The sequence below is a fragment of the Mizuhopecten yessoensis genome, unplaced genomic scaffold, assembly GCF_002113885.1.
Source record: "Mizuhopecten yessoensis strain PY_sf001 unplaced genomic scaffold, ASM211388v2 scaffold10619, whole genome shotgun sequence".
NCBI classification, from domain to species: Eukaryota; Metazoa; Mollusca; class Bivalvia; order Pectinida; family Pectinidae; genus Mizuhopecten; species Mizuhopecten yessoensis.
In genome coordinates this window covers 45,472-67,603 of record NW_018408637.1, presented here as the reverse complement: position 1 = coordinate 67,603, position 22,132 = coordinate 45,472, and the positions used below count along the sequence as shown (strand labels likewise).

Genomic DNA, 22,132 nt, shown 5'->3' with positions numbered 1-22,132 from the left:
TGCACACTTCTATGTATTCATTTCATTCATTATTGGGCCTAAATCAGTGACATAATCAGTAGAATTAGAGCTTTGGCTACTGAATTTGTTGACATCCCTAACTATTCTGCAGAAAGAAAACAAAGGAGAGACTTGCAAGTAACCACCATATTCCTGGGACATTAAGCAAAATGGTGAATGGGCTTATTTATTGGTGAGGTTTTTTTCCTGGTCAAATATGGTAGCCCCCAGGTGCTTATATCATTATGAACTTCTGTACAGTCTCGCATGTTGTGATTTCTTTCTAATTATTGCCCAGTAAGTGTAACAATGTTGTTTTCCTATGTTGTAGGGGACTAACTATTGCCCAGTAAGTGTAACAATGTTGTTTTCCTACGTTGTAGGGGACTAACTATTGCCCAGTAAGTGTAGCAATGTTGTTTTCCTTTGTTGTAGGGGACTAACTCTTGCCCAGTAAGTGTAACAATGTTGTTTTCCTTTGTTGTAGGGGACTAACTCTTGCCCAGTAAGTGTAACAATGTTGTTTTCCTTTGTTGTAGGGGACTATCTATTGCCCAGTAAGTGTAACAATGTTGTTTTCCTACGTTGTAGGGGACTAACTATTGCCCAGTAAGTGTAGCAATGTTGTTTTCCTAGGTTGTAGGGGACTAACTATTGCCCAGTAAGTGTAGCAATGTTGTTTTCCTATCTTGTAGGGGACTAACTATTGCCCAGTAAGTGTAGCAATGTTGTTTTCCTATCTTGTAGGGGACTAACTATTGCCCAGTAAGTGTAACAGTGTTGTTTTCCTTTGTTGTAGGGGACTAACTATTGCCCAGTAAGTGTAGCAATGTTGTTTTCCTAGGTTGTAGGGGACTAACTATTGCCCAGTAAGTGTAGCAATGTTGTTTTCCTTTGTTGTAGGGGACTAACTCTTGCCCAGTAAGTGTAACAATGTTGTTTTCCTTTGTTGTAGGGGACTATCTATTGCCCAGTAAGTGTAACAATGTTGTTTTCCTTTGTTGTAGGGGACTAACTCTTGCCCAGTAAGTGTAACAATGTTGTTTTCCTTTGTTGTAGGGGACTCACTATTGCCCAGTAAGTGTAACAATGTTGTTTTCCTTTGTTGTAGGGGACTATCTATTGCCCAGTAAGTGTAACAATGTTGTTTTCCTTTGTTGTAGGGCACTAACTATTGCCCAGTAAGTGTAACAATGTTGTTTTCCTTTGTTGTAGGGGACTAACTCTTGCCCAGTAAGTGTAACAATGTTGTTTTCCTTTGTTGTAGGGGACTATCTATTGCCCAGTAAGTGTAACAATGTTGTTTTCCTTTGTTGTAGGGGACTAACTCTTGCCCAGTAAGTGTAACAATGTTGTTTTCCTTTGTTGTAGGGGACTAACTCTTGCCCAGTAAGTGTAACAATGTTGTTTTCCTTTGTTGTAGGGGACTATCTATTGCCCAGTAAGTGTAACAATGTTGTTTTCCATTGTTGTAGAGGACTAACTATTGCCCAGTAAGTGTAACAATGTTGTTTTCCTACGTTGTAGGGGACTAACTATTGCCCAGTAAGTGTAGCAATGTTGTTTTCCTTTGTTGTAGGGGACTAACTCTTGCCCAGTAAGTGTAACAATGTTGTTTTCCTTTGTTGTAGGGGACTATCTATTGCCCAGTAAGTGTAACAATGTTGTTTTCCTTTGTTGTAGGGGACAGCAGCTACCATGCCTGGATGGATGGATTATTTACACACCAAAATAAAAAGTGCGAAAACGCATGTCAATGTCAAATTGTTTATTGCAAAGCTTGTCAGCAATTGTACACAGGTTGGTAATGTTACCTGATAATAATTTGTGGAATATTTCATTTTATGCGTAATAAACATGAAATTGGTTTCTCTCGAAACATTTATAATAAGTGATTCATTGTAGAATATCTCAGATTTAAAAGTCTTTGTCCTTTAAGGTTGACTAAGGTTTGTTTTTTTAAATAGAAAGTTCACCTTTATCATTGTATGTGATTTATTGTTTTAGTTACCAAAGCATGTAGTTTACTTTTGATAAATTATTAAGTGTGCTCGAACAGTCCATTAGTGTTGAAGATTTCTGAACCTAGAAAAATTGATAGCCTACAGAGTCCTTGACCTTGAAATAAGGTTCTATAACCTACTGACCTTTGTGTTCTACAGATTTTCCAGCCATACGCACGGTACTGGCTGCGGCCGCTAAGCCAGCTGATTCTGAGTGGTGCCTTGGGGAGCCAGGGGATCAATTACTTTGTAGTAGATGTGGTGGTCACTATGATGTCCTGGCACAAGATGGCTATACCTCAGGTAAACACTTTCCTAATATCATACTGACAGTTGACAAGGTGACTGTTTCCCTGGTAAACACTTTCATTATATCAGACTGACAGTTGACATATTTATTTTAAATAAGTGTTACTCCCATTAGTTTGTGTCTTTAAAATTCAGGACACTGCAGAGGAGCGTGCCATGGCGACACGAGTTGTGGATTACTTGACGGCCAACGTGTTCAGTGAAACACGGCCGGTGTTTAGGAACAACTTAGAGCTACTGAAAACTCTGCTACAGTGCTGGAGAGATCGCCTGGAAGTACCTTACAAGTACAGTGCTGTTTAGATTTTTTGTTATTTTATTTACATTCACTGATTTTAAGACCTATTCTGTTGATCATGCAATGGGATTTGATTATCTTAATTCTAATCCAATTAATGTTGAAATGAAGAAGTGTAATGGCAATGGGATAACAATATAGTATCTTTATTTTACAACAATTAATGTGGGTATGAATTAAGACAGGGATTTGTACCCATGTTCCTCTTGTCTAGATTAATTGATGGCCCTCTGACCAGTCACTGACTGTATGATGTAGTTTCACTTTGTTTTATTGAAGGCAGTCAAATTGGTTACCATTTTTTTAATTAAAAAAAAGAATATTTTTGTTTATAAATATATAGCCAAAATGATGTAGTGGTAAGTGTAGCTGGTAGTTATTAGCTAGGTGGTTTGGTGCTGTAGATATTTACTTTAAGACCTGGACAAGGCAAGTCATAAAATTGTCTCCTTCTTCATTATTTGCATGTTCATTTTGTGTATTGATAAAATAAAGATGATGTATTGTGTATGTTATTGATCCAAAGTTTGAACATACTTGTCAAAGTTGTACTTCATTTAATATAAAACAAAATCACCATACTCGTCACAAATTACAGTGTATAGAGTGAAGATATATATGTGTATATAAAAAAACAGTCACTCAAGATCTCCGGCACCAAATCGTCTAGCTGAGAAATACCAGCAACAGTTTTTTGGACATCGAATGCTTGCACTCAGACTTGTTGTTCCTTGCAGTGTGATATACAAGCTGATGGTGGAGTCGCGCAGTGACCCCAAGTCACCCCGCCACAGCACTGGGATTCAGATATTGGGCGTTGTCCTTGCTTGCAAGTTCCCACCCTATGGTCCTGTGGCCCCAGTAGACCGGGATAAGTAAGCAGCGTTATTGTAATACATGAATGTTAATGTATTACAGGGATGTTAATATAATACATTGATGTTAATGTAATACATGGATGTTAATGTAATACAGGGATGTTAATGTAAAACACAGGGATGTTAATGTAATACATGGATGTTAATGTAATACATGGATGTTAATGTAATACAGGGATGTTAATGTAATACATTGATGTTAATGTAATACAGGGATGTTAATGTAATACAGGGATGTTAATGTAATACAGGGATGTTAATGTAATACAGGGATGTTAATGTAATACGGGATTTTAATGTAATACAGGTATGTTAATAGAATACCTGGATGTTAATGTAATACATGGATGTTAATGTGATACATGGATGTTAATATAATACATTGATGTATTATATTAACATCCCTGTATTACATTAACATCCAGGTATTCTATTAACATACCGGTCGATCAGTCTGGTGTCCTTCATTAGTCATTGGTCGATCAGTTTGGTGTCCTTCATCAGTCATTAGTCAGTCTGATATCCTACATCAATCATTGGTCAGTCAGGTGTCCTACATCAATCATTGGTCAGTCTGGTGTCCTTCATTAGTCATTGGTCGATCAGTCTGGTGTCCTTCATCAGTCATTAGTCAGTCTGATATCCTACATCAAATGTTAATGTAATACAGGGAGGTTAATGTAATCCAGGGATGTTAATGTATACATGGATGTTAATGTAATACAGGGATTTTAATGTAATACAGGGATTTAATGTAATACAGGGATGTTAATGTAATACAGGGATTTTAATAGAATACCTGGATGTTCAGTGATGACCACCATTTGACTCAGTATGACCTGTACATTTTACCACCATTTGACTCAGTATGACCTGTACATTTTACCACCATTTGATCTAGTATGGCCTGTAAATTTTAATGAGTCATTAAGTGTGCAGCAAGCAGTCAGACGTTAGTTATTAAATTTGTGAACTATTTCAGAGGAGGAAATCTTATTAACAAAGAAAGTTTGTTTCCTATTGGGAAATAACCAAATGGAAAGAAATTAAAAAAAAAAATCTGTTACCCTTACTATAATGGTGTGTTGTAGATTTTTCTCCACAGTATCAAACTACCTGACCCATCACTTGCGGTCTGTGTATGCAGCTACGGCCGAGGTGGTCGGTATGATATTCCAGTACCTGGCTGAGAAAGAGAAGGAAACTGACGGAGCATTCTATAACCATGTGACTGGTCTGATGAACTCAATCCATCTGTCTAAGCCAGATAACTTTGTAATAGGGGTCCATCGACTTCAGCGACACTACCCTCCTGTGGCTGCCAAGTAAGGCTGCTTACTATAGACGTCAGCAAATATAGAATCTTAAGATTTACTTTTCATTCATTAACATATGGTTAACTGTTTTAATCTTCTGATGAGTGAATACAGTAAACGTAAACTTTGGTTATTTTATTTTTGTCTATGCAAAAGCCACTTTTATGTGGGCACTTTTAACCCCTGTGAGTATTTGCAATAATGAAACTGGTAAGGTAGCCATTAAAGTCTGTACTTGTACTGGTAAGTAAGCAGAAAGATTCTATAAAACATAAAGGATAGAATTTTTCCTAGTGCTTAGTATTTGAATGGTTGTACATGAAGTGGACTATTTTACCTTCTGGCGGAAGTACAAACTTGGCACTGGGCAAAAAATGAAAGATAAGGGTGAAAAATCTGCCATGGCAAAAGTAATGTTGTTTACAGGAACTGTTGATCACTTGTTATTAACCACTCTAATATAAAAACTATATAAATTACACTTATCATTGAATTATATTTCTTTTGGATGCAGTGGGGTATAAACAAATCAGGTGAAAAAGGGGATATGTAATGAATGAAGCATACTTTCTCTATGATCAACAGAGTGTCCAGTCTTCTATTTATCAATGGAAATTTTCTCCACAGATTCATCAATAAGGTACTGTTCATGTTGCCAAAGATGCATGGGGAGTTCCGCAGCCTCAGTCTGGAGATCATACATGGCTGTATAGAGAGCATTGATAATGTCTACATGGAGCTGAAGTCGAAAGGTCTAATATCCTACCTCACTCACAGGTCAGTGTCAAATCCTATGTGTACCTCAGTCTGATGTCCCATATCAATGATTGGTCAGTCTGGTGTCCTACACAAGGCATTGATCAGTCAGTGTCCTTCATTAGTCATTGGTCGATCAGTCTGGTGTCCTTCATCAGTCATTGGTCAGTCTGATATCCTACATCAATCATTGGTCAGTCTGGTGTCCCACATCAATGATTGGTCAGTCAGGTGTCCTACATTAGTCATTGGTCAATCTAGTGTCCGTCATCAGTCATTGGTCGATCAGTTTGGTGTCCTTCATCAGTCATTAGTCAGTCTGGTGTCCTATATCAATCATTTGTCAGTCTGGTGGCCTACATCAGTCATTAGTCAGTCTGGTGTTCTACCTGTTATTGGTCAGTTTTGTGTCGTGAGATTCTGTTACTATTCCAGTACTGACGGCTTTAGGTTTGGAACCAGTCTGTTCTTAATCTAGTGACCTACTCTCATCTAGGTATAGAATCAGAGACTGGCACTAGGCCATGTGATTAACATTATTTAAACAATATAGAAACATGTTAAACAGTGAATCCATAGACTCTGGTATGTGTGTGGATGGACAAAGTTGTAAAGGTAGAATAAAAAACTAGTTACTTTATAAAATAAAGCTTTGATAGTATTTAATGGGGAAACACAATTCTGTACATCTATTTATAATATATAAACTACATTTGCTATATTTTGTGTTTTTATAAAAGGGACGAGCAGACACAGCTGATTGCTCTGAAGATTGTAAAGGCAATGATGGTCAAACTGGAAGCTAAGGAGCTGATGTCCTTGTTGCCACTTGTGACTGCCTTCTCCAGTCATCCTAGTACATCTTGTCGTACCATTATGTACGATGTTCTCATGTGGGTGTACGATAACTATAGGTAAGGCTATTGGTTTTCATTTTAATCAATTGTATTGACAATTCCAACAGGCTATGCTTAGATATACATTGATATCGATGTATTGATGCAGAGGAGGTAACTTTTATAGGAGAAATGTATTATAACCAAAAGGACTGTAAATTATCCTACATTCTATGGAAAAAATAAAGAAATAAAATAAAACAAAATCCTGCTACATTTGAAGTACTAAAATGGATAGCAGATGCCACTTAAATCTTCCTCATAGAAGATAACCTGGTACAGAAGTAGCAAACTGATATCTGTGTTACAGGGGAGATGACAACGAGGATGCCCACATAATCATTCAACAGACCAAGGAGGGGCTCCTGAGGGGACTCGGGGATGAAGATCTTCACTCCAGGTAAAATACTATTATGGTAACATTCTGGCGATGAGCATGGTACACCGGTATTACTGTGATAATTTCTTTGATTTTCTTTTCAATTTTCTCCCCAGTGAAAATTTCCCAAAGTTACCAGTTACTTTTCAGGCAAATTTATTATTTTCTTAATAACAACTAAGTGAATTAGTGAAATCTTTCACTTGAGATATTCATTAAACAAATGCAAATATGAGGTTTAAAAACACAACTCCATCATATATCAAAAGAATTCATAGGCTTCAAGAAAATTTGTCAGGGGAGTTTAGGATTTATACACAGAATTAAACTCGTCTCAGCTCAATGACAATGTTTTAGGTTTCAAGAAAACCTTATAATAAGCCCACCCCTGTATGTCTAACTTTGTATTTGGTTCATTTAATACAAATTCTACACCTTTATTCAGACAACACCCTGGATATGGGATTTCTTGTAACACCCTTCATAAACTGTTGTAAGCATTTTGTGGATTGCAGGATTGCAAAGGAGTCCAAACACACCAACAAAATGCAACATAACACTAAGTGTGACTTGTGATGTTTATTTGTTTGATCGACTGTGTAGCAGTCCATTAAATGTAGTAACTACTAGCACAGATACCTGCGATAATACAATATTTTCTACTGTTCGCTATTATCAAGTTTTAGTTTTAAATCTGTGTGCAATCATAAAAGGGTTTGGCAAATAGACCAAGAATGTGATATATTTGGTCTCATTTACCATGATAGTTCAGGAAAAGAGGTAACAATGGCGATTTCATGGTCAGAGTAATTTATATTAAAATTCTCTATATAAAGGGAGATGATAAATTTGATGGACCTGTTTTCTTGGTATTATCATATTTACTGAAGATGTGTGAACTGTACATGAACATTTATGTTGGACAAACACACAAACTTGTTTTCACTTACAGATTGTTGATCCAGAACTTCTGGAGCAGTGAGACACGTCTGCCTCCGGACACCTTGGACCGCCTGGTGGCTATGCTGCAGGCAATGTATGCTCCCGTTACAGAACAGCAGTACCTTAGCTACTCCACCAATCTCCTCCTGGAGATGACCTCAAAAAGTCCAGACTACCAGCGGCAAATATTTGAGCATCCTCTTTCTGAATGCAAATTCCAGGTACTACTGTTATTTTTGCATATTTCTGATTATAAAATATAAGTTCAGATCCTTAAATAAAGATGTCATCAAGGATATTCATTTTTAGGTCACCTGAGCTTTGCTCAAGTGACCTATTCTGATGGCTTTCCGTCCGTCGTCATTTGTCCGTTGTCCGTTGTCCGTTGTCCGTCGTCCATCGTCCGTCGTCCATCATGCATTTTCAACTTCTTCTCAAGAACCAGTGGATGGAACTTTTTGTATGAAAATTGTAAAATTGGGGTTCCTACCCCAACCCCTGGGGTCAGGGTGGGGTCCCAAAGGGAAAATTAACCAATATTTCAAAAATCTTCTTCTCCAGGCTCAGAGGTACTACAGTCATTTTCCCTGCATGGAAAGAAAGATCATCAGGGGCTTTATTTAAATTGTAAATTTGAGGACCCTCAAGCTATCCTTTCTCCCTTGGGAAGGGGGTAAAGTTTATTATATTTATGTAGGGAAATAACACTTTTGGGTATATTTTGACAATTTTCTTTAGGAAATTATTTTTAGTTTGTGAGAATTATCCTTGGAGGAAGGTGGTTTCAAATTGTAAAATTGGGATTCCTACCTCCACCCAGGGGCCAGGGCAGGGCCCCAAAGGGAAAGTTAATCAATATTTCAAAAATCTTCTTCTCCAGATTCTGAGGTACTACAGTCATTTTCTCTGCATGGATGGAAAGATAATCTGGGGCTTTATTTGAATTGTAAATTTCAGGGCCCTCGGGCCATCTCTTCTCCCTTGGGGAGGGGGTAAAGTTTACTATAGTTTATATGGGGAAATAACACTTTTTGGTATATTTTGACAACTTTTTGTAGGAAATTATTCTTACTTAGTGGAAATTATCCTTGGAGGAAGATAGTTTTCAAATTGTAAAATTGGGATTCCTGCCCCATCCCCATGGGGTTAGGGCAAGGCCCCAAAGGGAACATTTACCAATATTTTAAAATTCTTATCCATTGATGACATGACAAGTATTGTATTTCACTTAGTTTACATGCTGATTTCCACATCACATCTAAACAATAAAATAAAGCTACCAGTACCTATGATATAACTCAGGTGACCGCTAAGGCCCTTGGACCTCTTGTTTTTAGTCTCATGTGATCTATTAATGCAATCATCTTTGTTCTCTGCTCATAAACAATTTACTATTTTGACTTCTCATTACCCACTGCACCAATTTCAATACATTTTTAAAGGAAGCATCAATGGCCAAAAAACCCCAAAGATGTGAATCATAGGGGGCCTGCGGTATGGTGCCAATAGAGGAGAGATTGGCTGTAATATCCTTAAAAATCCTCTTCCTCAGATCCACATATTTAATGATACAGAACTTTCATGAACAGAAACAACATCCATAAGACAGAGATAAAAGACCTCGGCCAGTATTGATCCCCCTGGCTTATGAATGATAGTAACAAGTTTTGGTTTGAAATTAATTACTAGTATCATGCTATCTGCCTAGGATTACAACGTGAAGTCGTCATGGAGACAGAGACATGTAGCCATGACGCCACTTTTTGCCAACACCTTGGCAACCCAAGCAATGGACTCTGACAGTCCCCCATCTGACAGTTTGGACGGTCAGATACAGGCTACAGCCGATGTCCAGCAGTTCACAGCCACTCAGGACGGTCAGTATTTATCAACATAGGAATTGGGATTTAGTTACTGTAAATATGAAGGTATTAAATCCAGGTAACCATTCCTTTCAAAGGGGGAAAATGCTTTTTGATAGCTGTCAAATAATAATGCTTGATAGTTGTGAAATGGTAAATTTTGGTATTTGACAAGATTTTCCAGCTATTATTGAAATCACTTGGCTTGGGATTAACTGAAATCAAGGCTATCTTAAAATGCTAAAACCTTAATTAGCCTAACAACATCAACAAAAAAACATTTATTGCCCACCACAGGGTCGAGAGCCCCATTTAACTGGTTGACTCAGAGCAGCTTGGACACATTCACTGACTATGGAACGGTAGGCTCAGAGCCCCAGAGTGCTCTACTCTTCACTGTAGGCTCCATGGAGGCCTCGGCCAGGATTGGGCGCCCCAGGATGCGGCCTAAACCCTCAGGATTCGGACAGCCACGTCCAGGGCCCAGTAAGGTCAAGACAGAGGAGAAAGCTGGGCCATCAGGTACAGATTATCACTGATCTAGAAAACCTAAAACCAGATTTCTTATGTTTATTTTATGTTCTTTTTTTTCAAAATGTTTTCATCAAAATGGCATATACATGGGTTCAGAATGATTAAAAGACCAGCATTTACAGGTTAAAGTGTTTTAATACATTGAAAACACATCAGTATCAGTTAAAAAGGTACTGTTACTACAAGTATAGTTCTGAGAGCAACAACTGTTATACAAATACATCTTGTCAAAAAAGGTAAAGAGGAAGGAGTTGTTGAGATGATTACAAAAAAGGGGAGGTAATCTGAGGGGATCTTATATACTGTCTTGTTGCCCTTGTCTGACAGAATCAGATGAAGGGAATGAGATGTTCAGGCTGAAGAGAAGGTTTCTAAGAGATGAGGAAGCCAGCAGGATCTTCTTTGCCAGGAGGACCGTCCGTGTACAGCAGATGAGACAGGTTAGTTGCTGGCTAGTATTTTGGTGTTGCCAATAACAGAGGATATTATAAGGGCCCCGTATCGGAGATACGGGTGCCCTATAGTAATCACTCTGTCTGTCTGTCTGTCTGTCTGTCCGTCCACAAATTATGTTCCTGGCTGATAGCTTTGGTATTTATTGACCGATGTACATGAAACTTGGTCAAGATGTTCAGTTCACAAAAATACACATTGAGGTAAAAAATCAAGGTCAAAGGTCAAGGTCATTAAGTTCAAAGGTCAAGGTCAAATTTAATATCTTTTCACTGATAAACATTTTGTTATGACATCATGAAGCAAAGTTAATCAGAATTAAACAAGGAGTCAACTGACCAAAGGTCAAGGTCATCGATGAGAGGTCAAGGTCAAATTATGTAGCTTTTCACTGGTGAACATTTCGCTATGACATTATGAAGCAAAGTTGTTCGGAATTAAACAAAGAGACAAACTGAGGTAAAAAGTCAAGGTGAAGGTCATTAGATTCAAAGGTCAAGGTCAAATTTGCATCTTTTCACACATGAACATTTTGTTATGACATTATGAAGCAAAGTTGATCAGAATTAAACAAGGAGTCAACTGACCAAAGGTCAAGGTCATCGATGAGAGGTCAAGGTCAAATTTTGTAGCTTTTCACTGGTGAACATTTTGCCATGACATCATGAAGCAAAAATGTTCAGAATCAAACAAAGAGACACACTGAGGTAAAAAGTTGAGGTCAAAGGTCAAGGTCATTAGATTCAAAGGTCAAGCTCAAATTTGCATTTTTTTATAAGGTTAAATTTTGTACCTTTTCCCTGATGAACATTTTGTTATGACATTATGAAGCAATGTTGTTCAGAACTTTACACAGAGTCAACTGACCTTAGGTCCAGGCTACTGGGTCCAAAGGGTCTAGGTCAAGTTTTGTATTTTTCACTGATGAACATTTTGTTATGATATCAAGAAGCAAAGTTGGTGGGAATTAAAGAATAAGTCAACTGACCAAAGTTCAGGGTCACTAGGTTAATGGTCAAGGTCATTTGGGTCCCAAGGTCAAAGACAAAGTGGATCTCTGACTTTGACCCTGGCTCTTGATGTAGGAGGTATATAAGGTGAAATAAAACAAATCAAAGCTAACAAATGAGTATTGCACCGGTATTTACATTTCTGTTAGCCCAGCAAATATGGAGGTGGAAGGAAACAAGACTCACATCATAGTACATGTAAAATGTATATTTTGCTACCTTGCGATTCTTTTTGAAGTCCAAATGTCAAACGTCAAGCTCAGCTATATGGGCAGATTGCTTCTTGATGATTATGGGGGATATATTGCCACAAGACGGGGCTCTTACTGACCTGTCAGTGTTCTAGTTCTGATTTGTCTTAATAACCTTGAGCCATTGCTTTATCGTTATGCAATGTAAAAACCCTTACAAATTTCAAAACAAGACTGTCTCACTTCTCTGTAACCTGTTGTTACTGTGTTATAAGGTAGCCCTGCAGGAACAGAAGACTCGTCGCGAGAACCAGGTGACAATGTACAGGAAGTACCGTATTGGGGACCTGCCAGACATACAGATAAAGTATTCCTACATCATCGCTCCTCTCCAGGCCGTGGCTCATGTAAGTTTGTCACATAATCACACATTCTCCCTCCATACCTATAGCCCCCAAACAACACCGACCCTATTCCAATCCCCCCTATAGGACATGTAACATGTAAGTTTGTTACATAGAATGTGTGATTATGTAACAAATTCACGGGATACATGACCTAGAGGGGGGAATGGGATAGAGTCTGTGGAGTTTGGGGGCTATAGGGCTGGAGGGAGAATGTGTGATTATGAAAGAAACTTACATGATACATGACGTGTGGGGGGGATTGGGATAGAGTCTGTGGTGTTTGGGGGCTGTGGGGATGGAGGGGGAATGTGTGATTATGTAACAAAGTTACATGATACATGGCCGAGAGGGGGAATTGGAATAGAGTCAGTGTTGTTTGAAGCAATGTCAATGTAACAGTATGTTAGCTGTAGTTCTGTCTCACTGTTACATTGACATTGCTTGTTACAGTGAGACAGTACTACGAAGTACCGTATTGGGGACCTGCCAGACATACAGATAAAGTATTCCTACATCATCGCTCCTCTCCAGGCCGTGGCTCCTGTAAGTTTGTCACATAATCACACATTCTCCCTCCAGCCCTATAGCCCCCAAACACCCCAGCCCCTATCCCAATCCCCCCCCCAGGCCATGTATCATGTAAGTTTGTTACATAATAAAACATTCTCCCTCCATCCCTATAGGCCCCCAACACCACAGACTCTATCCTAATCCCCCCTCTAGCACTTGTATCATGTAAGTTTGTTACATAATCACACATTCTCCATCCATCCCCACAGCCCCCCAACACCACAGACTCTATCCTAATCCCCCCTCTTGGTCATGTATCATGTAAAGGTTCTTACATAATCACACAATCTCCCTCCATCCCTATAGCACCCAACCAACACTGACTCTATTCCAATCCCCCCTCTAGGCCATGTATCATGTAAGTTTCTTCCATAATCACACATTCTCCCTCCACCCCTATAGCCCCCAAACTCCACAGACTCTATCCCATTCCCCCCTCTAGGTCATGTATCCCGTGAATTTGTTACATAATCACACATTCTCCCTCCATCCCTATAGCCCCCAAACAACACTGACTCTATTCCAATCCCCCCTCTAGGTCATGTATCATGTAAGTTTGTTACATAATAACACATTCTCCCTCCATCCCTATAGCCCCCAAACACCACAGACTCTATCCCAATCCCCCCTCTAGGTCATGTATCATGTAAGTTACATTATACCCCCTCCAGGCAATAGTTAATGTAAGTAGGGGGTACATTACCACCACCATCCCACCCCTAAATGTTTTGACTGATGAAAGTGTGCAACATTTCCTTACTTCTGACGATGTGTGGATGAAACTTAATACACAAGGACACCAGTTAGCGACATTTTATGTTCCCCTTCTTTGTTCACTGTTCAAGGTATTTATAGACAGACCAAAATAGCCTATGATGTTTATCTGTACGCCATCTATGCATTTTAGATAATTGCATAGTATTCAAGGTATGCTAGGCTGCGTTTTTGTCCAAGTGCTTCCAGTACAGAAAATACACTCGGGACATTACAGTTTCACCAGTGTAAATTTATACTTTTTTTGAAGGCTTTATCAACTTACATTTCCTAAATATATACTGACTCGGCTGATATCAATATGGTTATAGGAGTTCAACATAACAGGTCATAGTGATCGGACTGTACTTTCATACTTCTGAAGATGATTTGATGAAATTAACAAAATTTCATATCTAGTTACATGTTGGAAGCAAACTTTTTTAAAGCTAGTCATTATTTCTATTTAGGTATTTGAGTCCAGAATGCAGCAAGCATGTTCATGTCCCGTAACATATTTCTAGTTTTAACCTGTGATGATATAAACAATGCTTGTTACATTGACACATTTCCATAACTAACATCCTGTTACATTGACATTGCTTGTTACAGTGAGACAGTTCTACAGCTAACATCCTGTTATATTGACATTGCTTGTTACACTGAGACAGAACAACAGCTAACATCCTGTTATATTGACATTGCTTCTTACAGTGAGACAGTACTTTAGCTAACATCTTGTTACATTGACATTGCTTGTAACAGTGAGACAGTACTACACCTAACATCCTGTTACATTGTCATTGCTTGTTACAGTGAGACAGTTCTAGAGCTAACATCCTGTTACATTGACATTGCTTGTTACAGTGAAACAGAACTACAGCTAGTATCCTGTTACATTGACATTTCTTGTTACAGTGAGACAGAACTATAGCTAACATACTGTTACATTGACATTGCTTGTTACAGTGAGACAGTACTACAGCTAACATCCTGTTACATTGGCATTGCTTGTTACTCTGAGACAGAACTACAGCTAACAACCTGTTTCATTGACATTGCTTGTTACACTGAGACAGAACTACAGCTAACATCCTGTTACATTGACATTTTTTGTTACAGTGAGACAGTACTATAGCTAAAATCCTGTTACATTGACATTGCTTGTTACAGTGAGACAGTACTACAGCTAACATCCTGTTACATTGACATTGCTTGTTAAAGTGAGACAGAACTACAGCTAACATCCTGTTACATTGACATTGCTTGTTACAGTGAGACAGTACTAGAGCTAACATCCTGTTACATTGACATTGCTTGTTACAGTGAGACAGAACTACAGCTAACATCCTGTTACATTGACATTGCTTGTTACAGTGAGACAGAACTACAGCTAACATCCTGTTACATTGACATTGCTTGTTACAGTGAGACAGAACTACAGCTAACATCCTGTTACATTGACATTGCTTGTTACAGTGAGACAGAACTACAGCTAACATCCTGTTACATTGACATTGCTTGTTACAGTGAGACAGAACTACAGCTAACATCCTGTTACATTGACATTGCTTGTTACAGTGAGACAGAACTACAGCTAACATCCTGTTACATTGACATTGCTTGTTACAGTGAGACAGAACTACAGCTAACATCCTGTTACATTGACATTGCTTGTTACAGTGAGACAGAACTACAGCTAACATCCTGTTACATTGACATTGCTTGTTACAGTGAGACAGAACTACAGCTAACATCCTGTTACATTGACATTGCTTGTTACAGTGAGACAGAACTACAGCTAACATCCTGTTACATTGACATTGCTTGTTACAGTGAGACAGAACTACAGCTAACATCCTGTTACATTGACATTGCTTGTTACAGTGAGACAGAACTACAGCTAACATCCTGTTACATTGACATTGCTTGTTACAGTGAGACAGAACTACAGCTAACATCCTGTTACATTGACATTGCTTGTTACAGTGAGACAGAACTACAGCTAACATCCTGTTACATTGACATTGCTTGTTACAGTGAGACAGAACTACAGCTAACATCCTGTTACATTGACATTGCTTGTTACAGTGAGACAGAACTACAGCTAACATCCTGTTACATTGACATTGCTTGTTACAGTGAGACAGAACTACAGCTAACATCCTGTTACATTGACATTGCTTGTTACAGTGAGACAGAACTACAGCTAACATCCTGTTACATTGACATTGCTTGTTACAGTGAGACAGAACTACAGCTAACATCCTGTTACATTGACATTGCTTGTTACAGTGAGACAGAACAACAGCTAACATCCTGTTACATTGACATTGCTTGTTACTGTGAGACAGTACTCTAGCTAACATCCTGTTACATTGACATTTCTTGTTACAGTGAGACAGAACTACAGCTAACATCCTGTTACATTGACATTGCTTTTTACAGTGAGACAGAACTACAGCTAGCATCCTGTTACATTGACATTGCTTGTTACAGTGAGATAGAACAACAGCTAACATCCTGTTACATTGATATTGCTTGTTACAGTGAGACAGAACAACAGCTAACATCCTGTTACATTGACATTGCTTGTTACAGAGAGACAGAACTACAGCTAACATCCTGTTACTTTGACATTGCTTGTTACAGTGAGACAGAACAACACCTAACATCCTGTTACATTGACATTGCTTGTTACAGAGAGACAGAACTACAGCTAACATCCTGTTACATTGACATTGCTTTTTACAGCGAGACAGTACTATAGCCAAGATCCTATTCAGTGAGCTATTCAAGGCTATATACGACCAGATGGATCAGGTGAAGGTTGAACGGGAGATAGAACCGATCGTGGAACAGATCAAGGACAGTCTGAGCACTGTGCTGTCTCAGTCTGTACAGTACCACCCTCCCTTCATTGGCTGTATGTTGGTGAGTTTACGTGACATATCAACACCTGTTTGTGTGACCTATGCCACTACCATTATATTGTGACAATAATATTGATGTGTCAAAAAGGGCTATAATTACATTATGACTATAATGATAATGTGTGACCTATGTGACTGAGGATATTTTGTGACCCATGTGACTGATCTTGTGTGACCCATGTGACTGTGAGGATATTGTGTGACCCATGTAACTATAATGATAATGTTATTGTGTGACCCATGTGACTATGATGATTTGTGTAACAGGATATTGTGTACCAGCTGAGGAGCCAGCTCTCTGTAGATGTGACAAGTGTGGGTTCAAGTGCCACCTTCAGTAACTTACAGCCCTTAGGTAAGGAAAGAATCTGATAATAATTAAACATTGAGAGGTGTTTTGTACACATTGACAGGTGTTTTGTACACATTGACAGGTGATTTGTACTCATTGACAGGTGTTTTGTATACATTGACAGGTGTTTGTACACATTGACAGGTGTTTTGTACACATTGACAGGTGATTTGTACACATTGACAGGTGTTTTGTACACATTGAGAGGTGTTTTGTACACATTGACAGGTATTTTTACACATTGACAGGTGTTTTGTACACATTGAGAGGTGTTTTGTACACATTGACAGGCGTTTTTACACATTGACAGGTGTTTTGTACACATTGACAGGTGTTTTGTACACATTGACAGGTATTGTAGTATTAGAGGAGCAGCTTATCATCCACAATCCAGAGGAAGGGAGACCGTCAAAGAGAGGAAGGACGGACACTCTGACCATCTCTAAAGAAGTCCCTACTTGGATAGAGCTGGCAAGGTCAGTGACTCCTGGATTTAATGAGCTTCTGAATTTTACTTCCTTCTGGTTCAAGAATTTCTATAACAAGTCTCTTGGGTTATATATATGGGCTGATTACACAATGATTGGTTTTTTGGTGTCAAATTTTTCCATGCTAAATATTTGTTAATTAGTGGTGGAACTTCCCTTGTATAAGACTTCATATATTATGTTCCTCAAAATAGTTGCATAATGTCATACTTGTATCTGCATGCTTAAAATTTAAACATAAATAAAGAGTTGGTGCTCTGAAGACGGCCTCCCTTTGGCCGAAACATGTCAGCACATAGGATATAATTCAAGCATCACATTTTATACAGGATTCAGTGCATCCTCGATATCCAGGGGGTTGCGCTCACTAACGCTATCTGCACCCCTGAAATATGTCATAGCAAAATTGAAGGCTCAGTGTGCACCACCTTGTGGATGAAACAAGAAGACTAGTTCGATCCTTTGATGTACATCAAAAGAATCTTGCGGTCATAACGATAAAATTTGACTGTCTTTGAAGTTGTGTGTCCCTCCTCTGTAATCTTCAAAGGAAAGGTATCAGCCTGGCAATTGATCAAGTTTTTTTTTACCCCAGACCAATCAAACAGCCATACTTCCTGCCTTCAATTTTGCTATGACATATTCCAGGGGTGCAGAAAGTGTTAGTGGGTGTAACCCCTGGATATCGAGGCTGGATTCAGGGGTGTTGTTGCTCATCATTTTGATTTTCATCAATAAAGTGTTTGTGTATATACCCCCTTGAAACAAAATAACCCTTTAAAATAACATATTTTGAGTTCTTTCAGATGAAATCGTTAGATCTAAGAATATAGGAATAATTCAGCAAATTAACTCATTGGTTGAAAATACTAAATATAAGGGTCCAAAATCGGGAGTCTTCCTCCTAGGTAGGAAGAGTTAGCAAGTATGTACTGTAGAGTTTGAGGTAAATGTTCATGCTCACAGTGAGTAAGGGATTCTTACCACAAAATGAGATTGTAAGGTATGTAAGGTCAATATCATGATAAATTACAGGATTCTTCCTACAGAAGTATGTAAATAAGTATGTGTTGATCTTCAGGTTATACAAGTCTGTGGATGAGTATGATGTACTGCTCGGAATATTTACGGGGAAGATCGGAACTCAGGATATTACCCAGAAGGCAGTGTCCTTTGAGGCAAGGGGAGACTACTACCAAGCCAAGAAATTATATGATGAGGTTTGTATCTGTGACATATTGTCTCTCCACAGATGTTAATATTGAATACATGGGTACATTTAATTATTTGGTTAATCCTATCATGGGTGTCTGATGGTAACTAGTGCTTATAAACAACAGCATCTGGTCAGTCTAGGTACAAACAATGTAGTATTTTGTTAATTCAATGTAGTTTGTACTCAAATGAGAAACTTGAAACTTTTCACCAGTCAAACTTTCATTCTTCACTTATTAATCTATTTTTGCCAAGTGTTAAGTTCATCTTCACATTGTAATAACATTTTTAGCTCACCTGGTCCAAACAAATAATGACAAGTTGGAAATGGTCCAGCGAAGGGCAGCGCGCTATGTGCTCAATAAGCACAGGTACAACCATCGTACCTCCAGTGTGTCAGAAATGTTGGACCACCTAAAGCTGCGCCCTCTAGCAGATAGACGTAGAGATGCTCGTCTGACCATGCTTCATAACATTGTAAACCAGAAAGTCGCTATCGTAAAATCAGACAGATTAATCCCTACAGTTAGAAAATCCCGAACAAACCACCAGTTTTCGTATCAAATTCCCCACTCAAAAACCCAGACCAGAAAGGCATCATTCTTCCCTCGAACTATACCCGAGTGGAATAAACTCCCACCTGACATTATTTCGAGCCCCACAACGGAATTATTCAAATCAGCCCTCTACCGTCACCTTTCAAACGCAAATTAGACCATCTCGTATCTTTTAAAAACAATCTCTTTCCATGTTTCACTCCTCGTCTGACATTTTATCTTCAAATTGTTGAAGTTGGTCAGTACCATTAAGAAGTAGTAGTAGGACCATGGTGAGCTTATGCCATACTGCAGCGTCTGTTCCGTCGTCCGTCAACTTTTCCTTTAAAACACTACTAGTCATGAACGACTGAGCAGATTTTGTCCAAATTTGGTCAAAAGCATCCTTGGGAAAAAGGGGAACAAATTTTGTATAAATGGTCGGTCTGGCCCCCCTGGGGGCTGAGGGGCGGGGGCCCAATAGGGGAAATATAGCAAATTCTTTAAAATCCTTCTTCTTCTGTAGGAGTGAAAGGATTTGTTCCATATTTGGCCTGAAGCATCCTTGGGTGAAGGGGAACCAATTTTGTATAAACTGTGGGTTTGGCCCCCCAGGGGCCTGAGAGGCGGGGCCCAATAAGGGAAACATAGCAAATTATTATTTAAAATTCTTCGTCTGTAGGAAGGAAAGGATTTGGTCCATATTTGTTCTGAAGCATCCTTGGGTAAAGGAGAACCCAGTACATGTATATTTGATTGAGAAACCAGTTTTTTTATTGAGAAATGAGTATGTTTGGGTGAGAAAACAGTATTTTTGATTGAGAAAATAATATTTTTAAAGGAGATAACAGTATGTTTTGGTGAGAAAACAGTATTTTTTTATTGAGAAAACAGTATGTTTGGGTGAGAAAACAGTATGTTTGATTGAGAAAACAGTATGTTTTGGTGAGAAAACAGTATGTTTGATTAAAATATTTTACTACTGGCTAATTTACANTTTTGCCTGTAGCTTTATCTTAGATCACTTTTAAGGTTACAAGCGTGAGTTTTATACCAGGTGAGCGATGCAGGCCCATTGGGCCTCTTGTTATAAGATGAGATAAAACTGTGTTGTGTTTGCAGGCACTGGGTTATTCTGACTCCGACTGGCCAGACGGGAATCCTGAGATGGCTGAAGTAGACCTGTGGGATGACTGTAGGATGGAGGTACATCATTTCCCCCCTTCAAACAAAAGGAGACATTGTTGACATTATATTTGTTCTTGTTCTTCTTCTGATAACATAATTTCTGGGCTAATATTTTAACCCTCCAAAATCGATTGAACTTGAATCATACCTGTATCACCAACTGAACACAGGCAGCACACTGTTAAATAACATTCACCTCTAGGTCAAAGGTCAAACACATACAACATTTTCTGTGAAATCTTGTCCATTGGCTCTAAATTTACTTTTAAACCATTGAAGATGTCTAGATGAAATGTAAAGGATACCTACATAACACACAGAAAGGTTGAAGTGCTCCGTAATAAGGTCATTATGACTTCACCTGTAGGACGAGTCTCAAATAAGTGCAAAACTTCCTATAAGTCGATGTTGCCTGCAGGGCTGTTAGTTTTAAACTGGTGAAGATTTCTTGATGAAAATGTAAACCAGGCCTTCAGGTTCAAAAGTGTTCCTTAACTAAAGGAATTTTCTTAAACGTAACCTTTCAATAGGAAAGCATTAATGATAAGTCAATTTCCTGAAATTATGGAATGTGTGTGCTAAACTGGGGCCTACATTACACACAAAAGGTGCACAGTGCCCTGTATTTTTGTCACCATGACCTTCACCTCAAGGTAAAAGCTAAGGTCAAATGAAGACTGCATCCATGAATGATTGGGCCACTTTATAGTTCAATCTCACTGAGATGTCATAATCTCAAATTAAAAATTATCATTAGATACCGGATATACCATGTCAGATTACCTGACATGGTATCTAATGCTAATTTTGTTACCTATGATATAAAAATATTCCAAAAACATTGAACTAGTATTGAACTGATTTCAGTTTGCTTTCATAGTCAAAACATGCTAGTACTTGACACATTGGTTTGTTTTCAGTTAGGAGAATGTGGTACCAGACTTTTAATGATATACCTATGCATGTGAAAGAAAACTCCTTTGTTGTGATTGATTGTCAACTATTATAACTCTCACAAATTTGTTTTTGTCATTTCAGTGTTTAGATAACTTGACCAATTGGAATGAGCTGGACACAGTGTCCACATCAGGAATTGAAGATGGTAACCTGTCGTCTGTATGGGACGACACCTTTTACCAGGTAAGACTGGACTATATTCTTAAAATTACAGTAAAACTATCGGGCAAAAAAATAAATAAAGTTTGTTTGACATAGACTGAACAACTGGCTTTATGTGTCGACCTAAACAAATTTGCACGCCAAAACAATTTGTGTTTCTGAGAGAGTATATAACAACTGAAATTTAACTTACCAACCGAAACTTCAAAGTGGTAAGTCTGTCAATGTTCAAACTTGAAAAACACATTTTATCACTGAAAGACAGGTTGAGGTACTATCTTGTACTTCAGTATGATGTCAAAACAGACTATCAAAGTTTTACTCCGCTCATTGTTTTAATATTGAAATTAATTTTGATGACTGTTGTCATAGGAGCACTACCTGCCTTTCATCATGCGTAGTAAGGTGAAACTGGTTCTCCAGGGAGACCATCATCAGCAATCGCTCATCAGTTTTGTGGACGAGGCCATGAAGATCCCTGAACACAAGTCTTTACTAGAGGTAATAAGCTGCTACTCTTGTACTCACACTTGAACTGGGACTGAGCCGTTGTGTTTGATTGACTACCATTGTAAAGGGCTGCTACTATTGACCACCATTACTTTGGACTATAATATTGTATGGTTGACAGTACCATTACTTTGGACTATAATATTGTATGGTTGACAGTACCATTACTTTGGACTATAATATTGTATGGTTGACAGTACCATTACTTTGGACTATAATATTGTATGGTTGACA

At 38.5% G+C, this 22,132-nt stretch overlaps 1 protein-coding gene across 1 annotated transcript in view; it reads left to right on the top strand.

The window, feature by feature from the left end:
• Positions 1 to 22,132, top strand: part of LOC110461426 (DNA-dependent protein kinase catalytic subunit-like) — a 105,055-nt gene that overhangs the window by 54,637 nt on the left and 28,286 nt on the right. The window contains exons 53-72 of the mRNA XM_021514871.1: positions 1,684 to 1,800; positions 2,163 to 2,306; positions 2,448 to 2,599; positions 3,348 to 3,485; positions 4,580 to 4,813; positions 5,432 to 5,581; positions 6,301 to 6,474; positions 6,767 to 6,856; positions 7,788 to 7,998; positions 9,486 to 9,654; positions 9,937 to 10,161; positions 10,501 to 10,613; positions 12,103 to 12,234; positions 16,312 to 16,491; positions 16,758 to 16,845; positions 17,195 to 17,318; positions 18,412 to 18,550; positions 20,204 to 20,287; positions 21,308 to 21,409; positions 21,761 to 21,908. Coding sequence (XP_021370546.1) covers positions 1,684 to 1,800; positions 2,163 to 2,306; positions 2,448 to 2,599; positions 3,348 to 3,485; positions 4,580 to 4,813; positions 5,432 to 5,581; positions 6,301 to 6,474; positions 6,767 to 6,856; positions 7,788 to 7,998; positions 9,486 to 9,654; positions 9,937 to 10,161; positions 10,501 to 10,613; positions 12,103 to 12,234; positions 16,312 to 16,491; positions 16,758 to 16,845; positions 17,195 to 17,318; positions 18,412 to 18,550; positions 20,204 to 20,287; positions 21,308 to 21,409; positions 21,761 to 21,908 — 2,914 coding nt within the window. The remainder of the gene's footprint in view (positions 1 to 1,683; positions 1,801 to 2,162; positions 2,307 to 2,447; positions 2,600 to 3,347; positions 3,486 to 4,579; positions 4,814 to 5,431; positions 5,582 to 6,300; positions 6,475 to 6,766; positions 6,857 to 7,787; positions 7,999 to 9,485; positions 9,655 to 9,936; positions 10,162 to 10,500; positions 10,614 to 12,102; positions 12,235 to 16,311; positions 16,492 to 16,757; positions 16,846 to 17,194; positions 17,319 to 18,411; positions 18,551 to 20,203; positions 20,288 to 21,307; positions 21,410 to 21,760; positions 21,909 to 22,132) is intronic.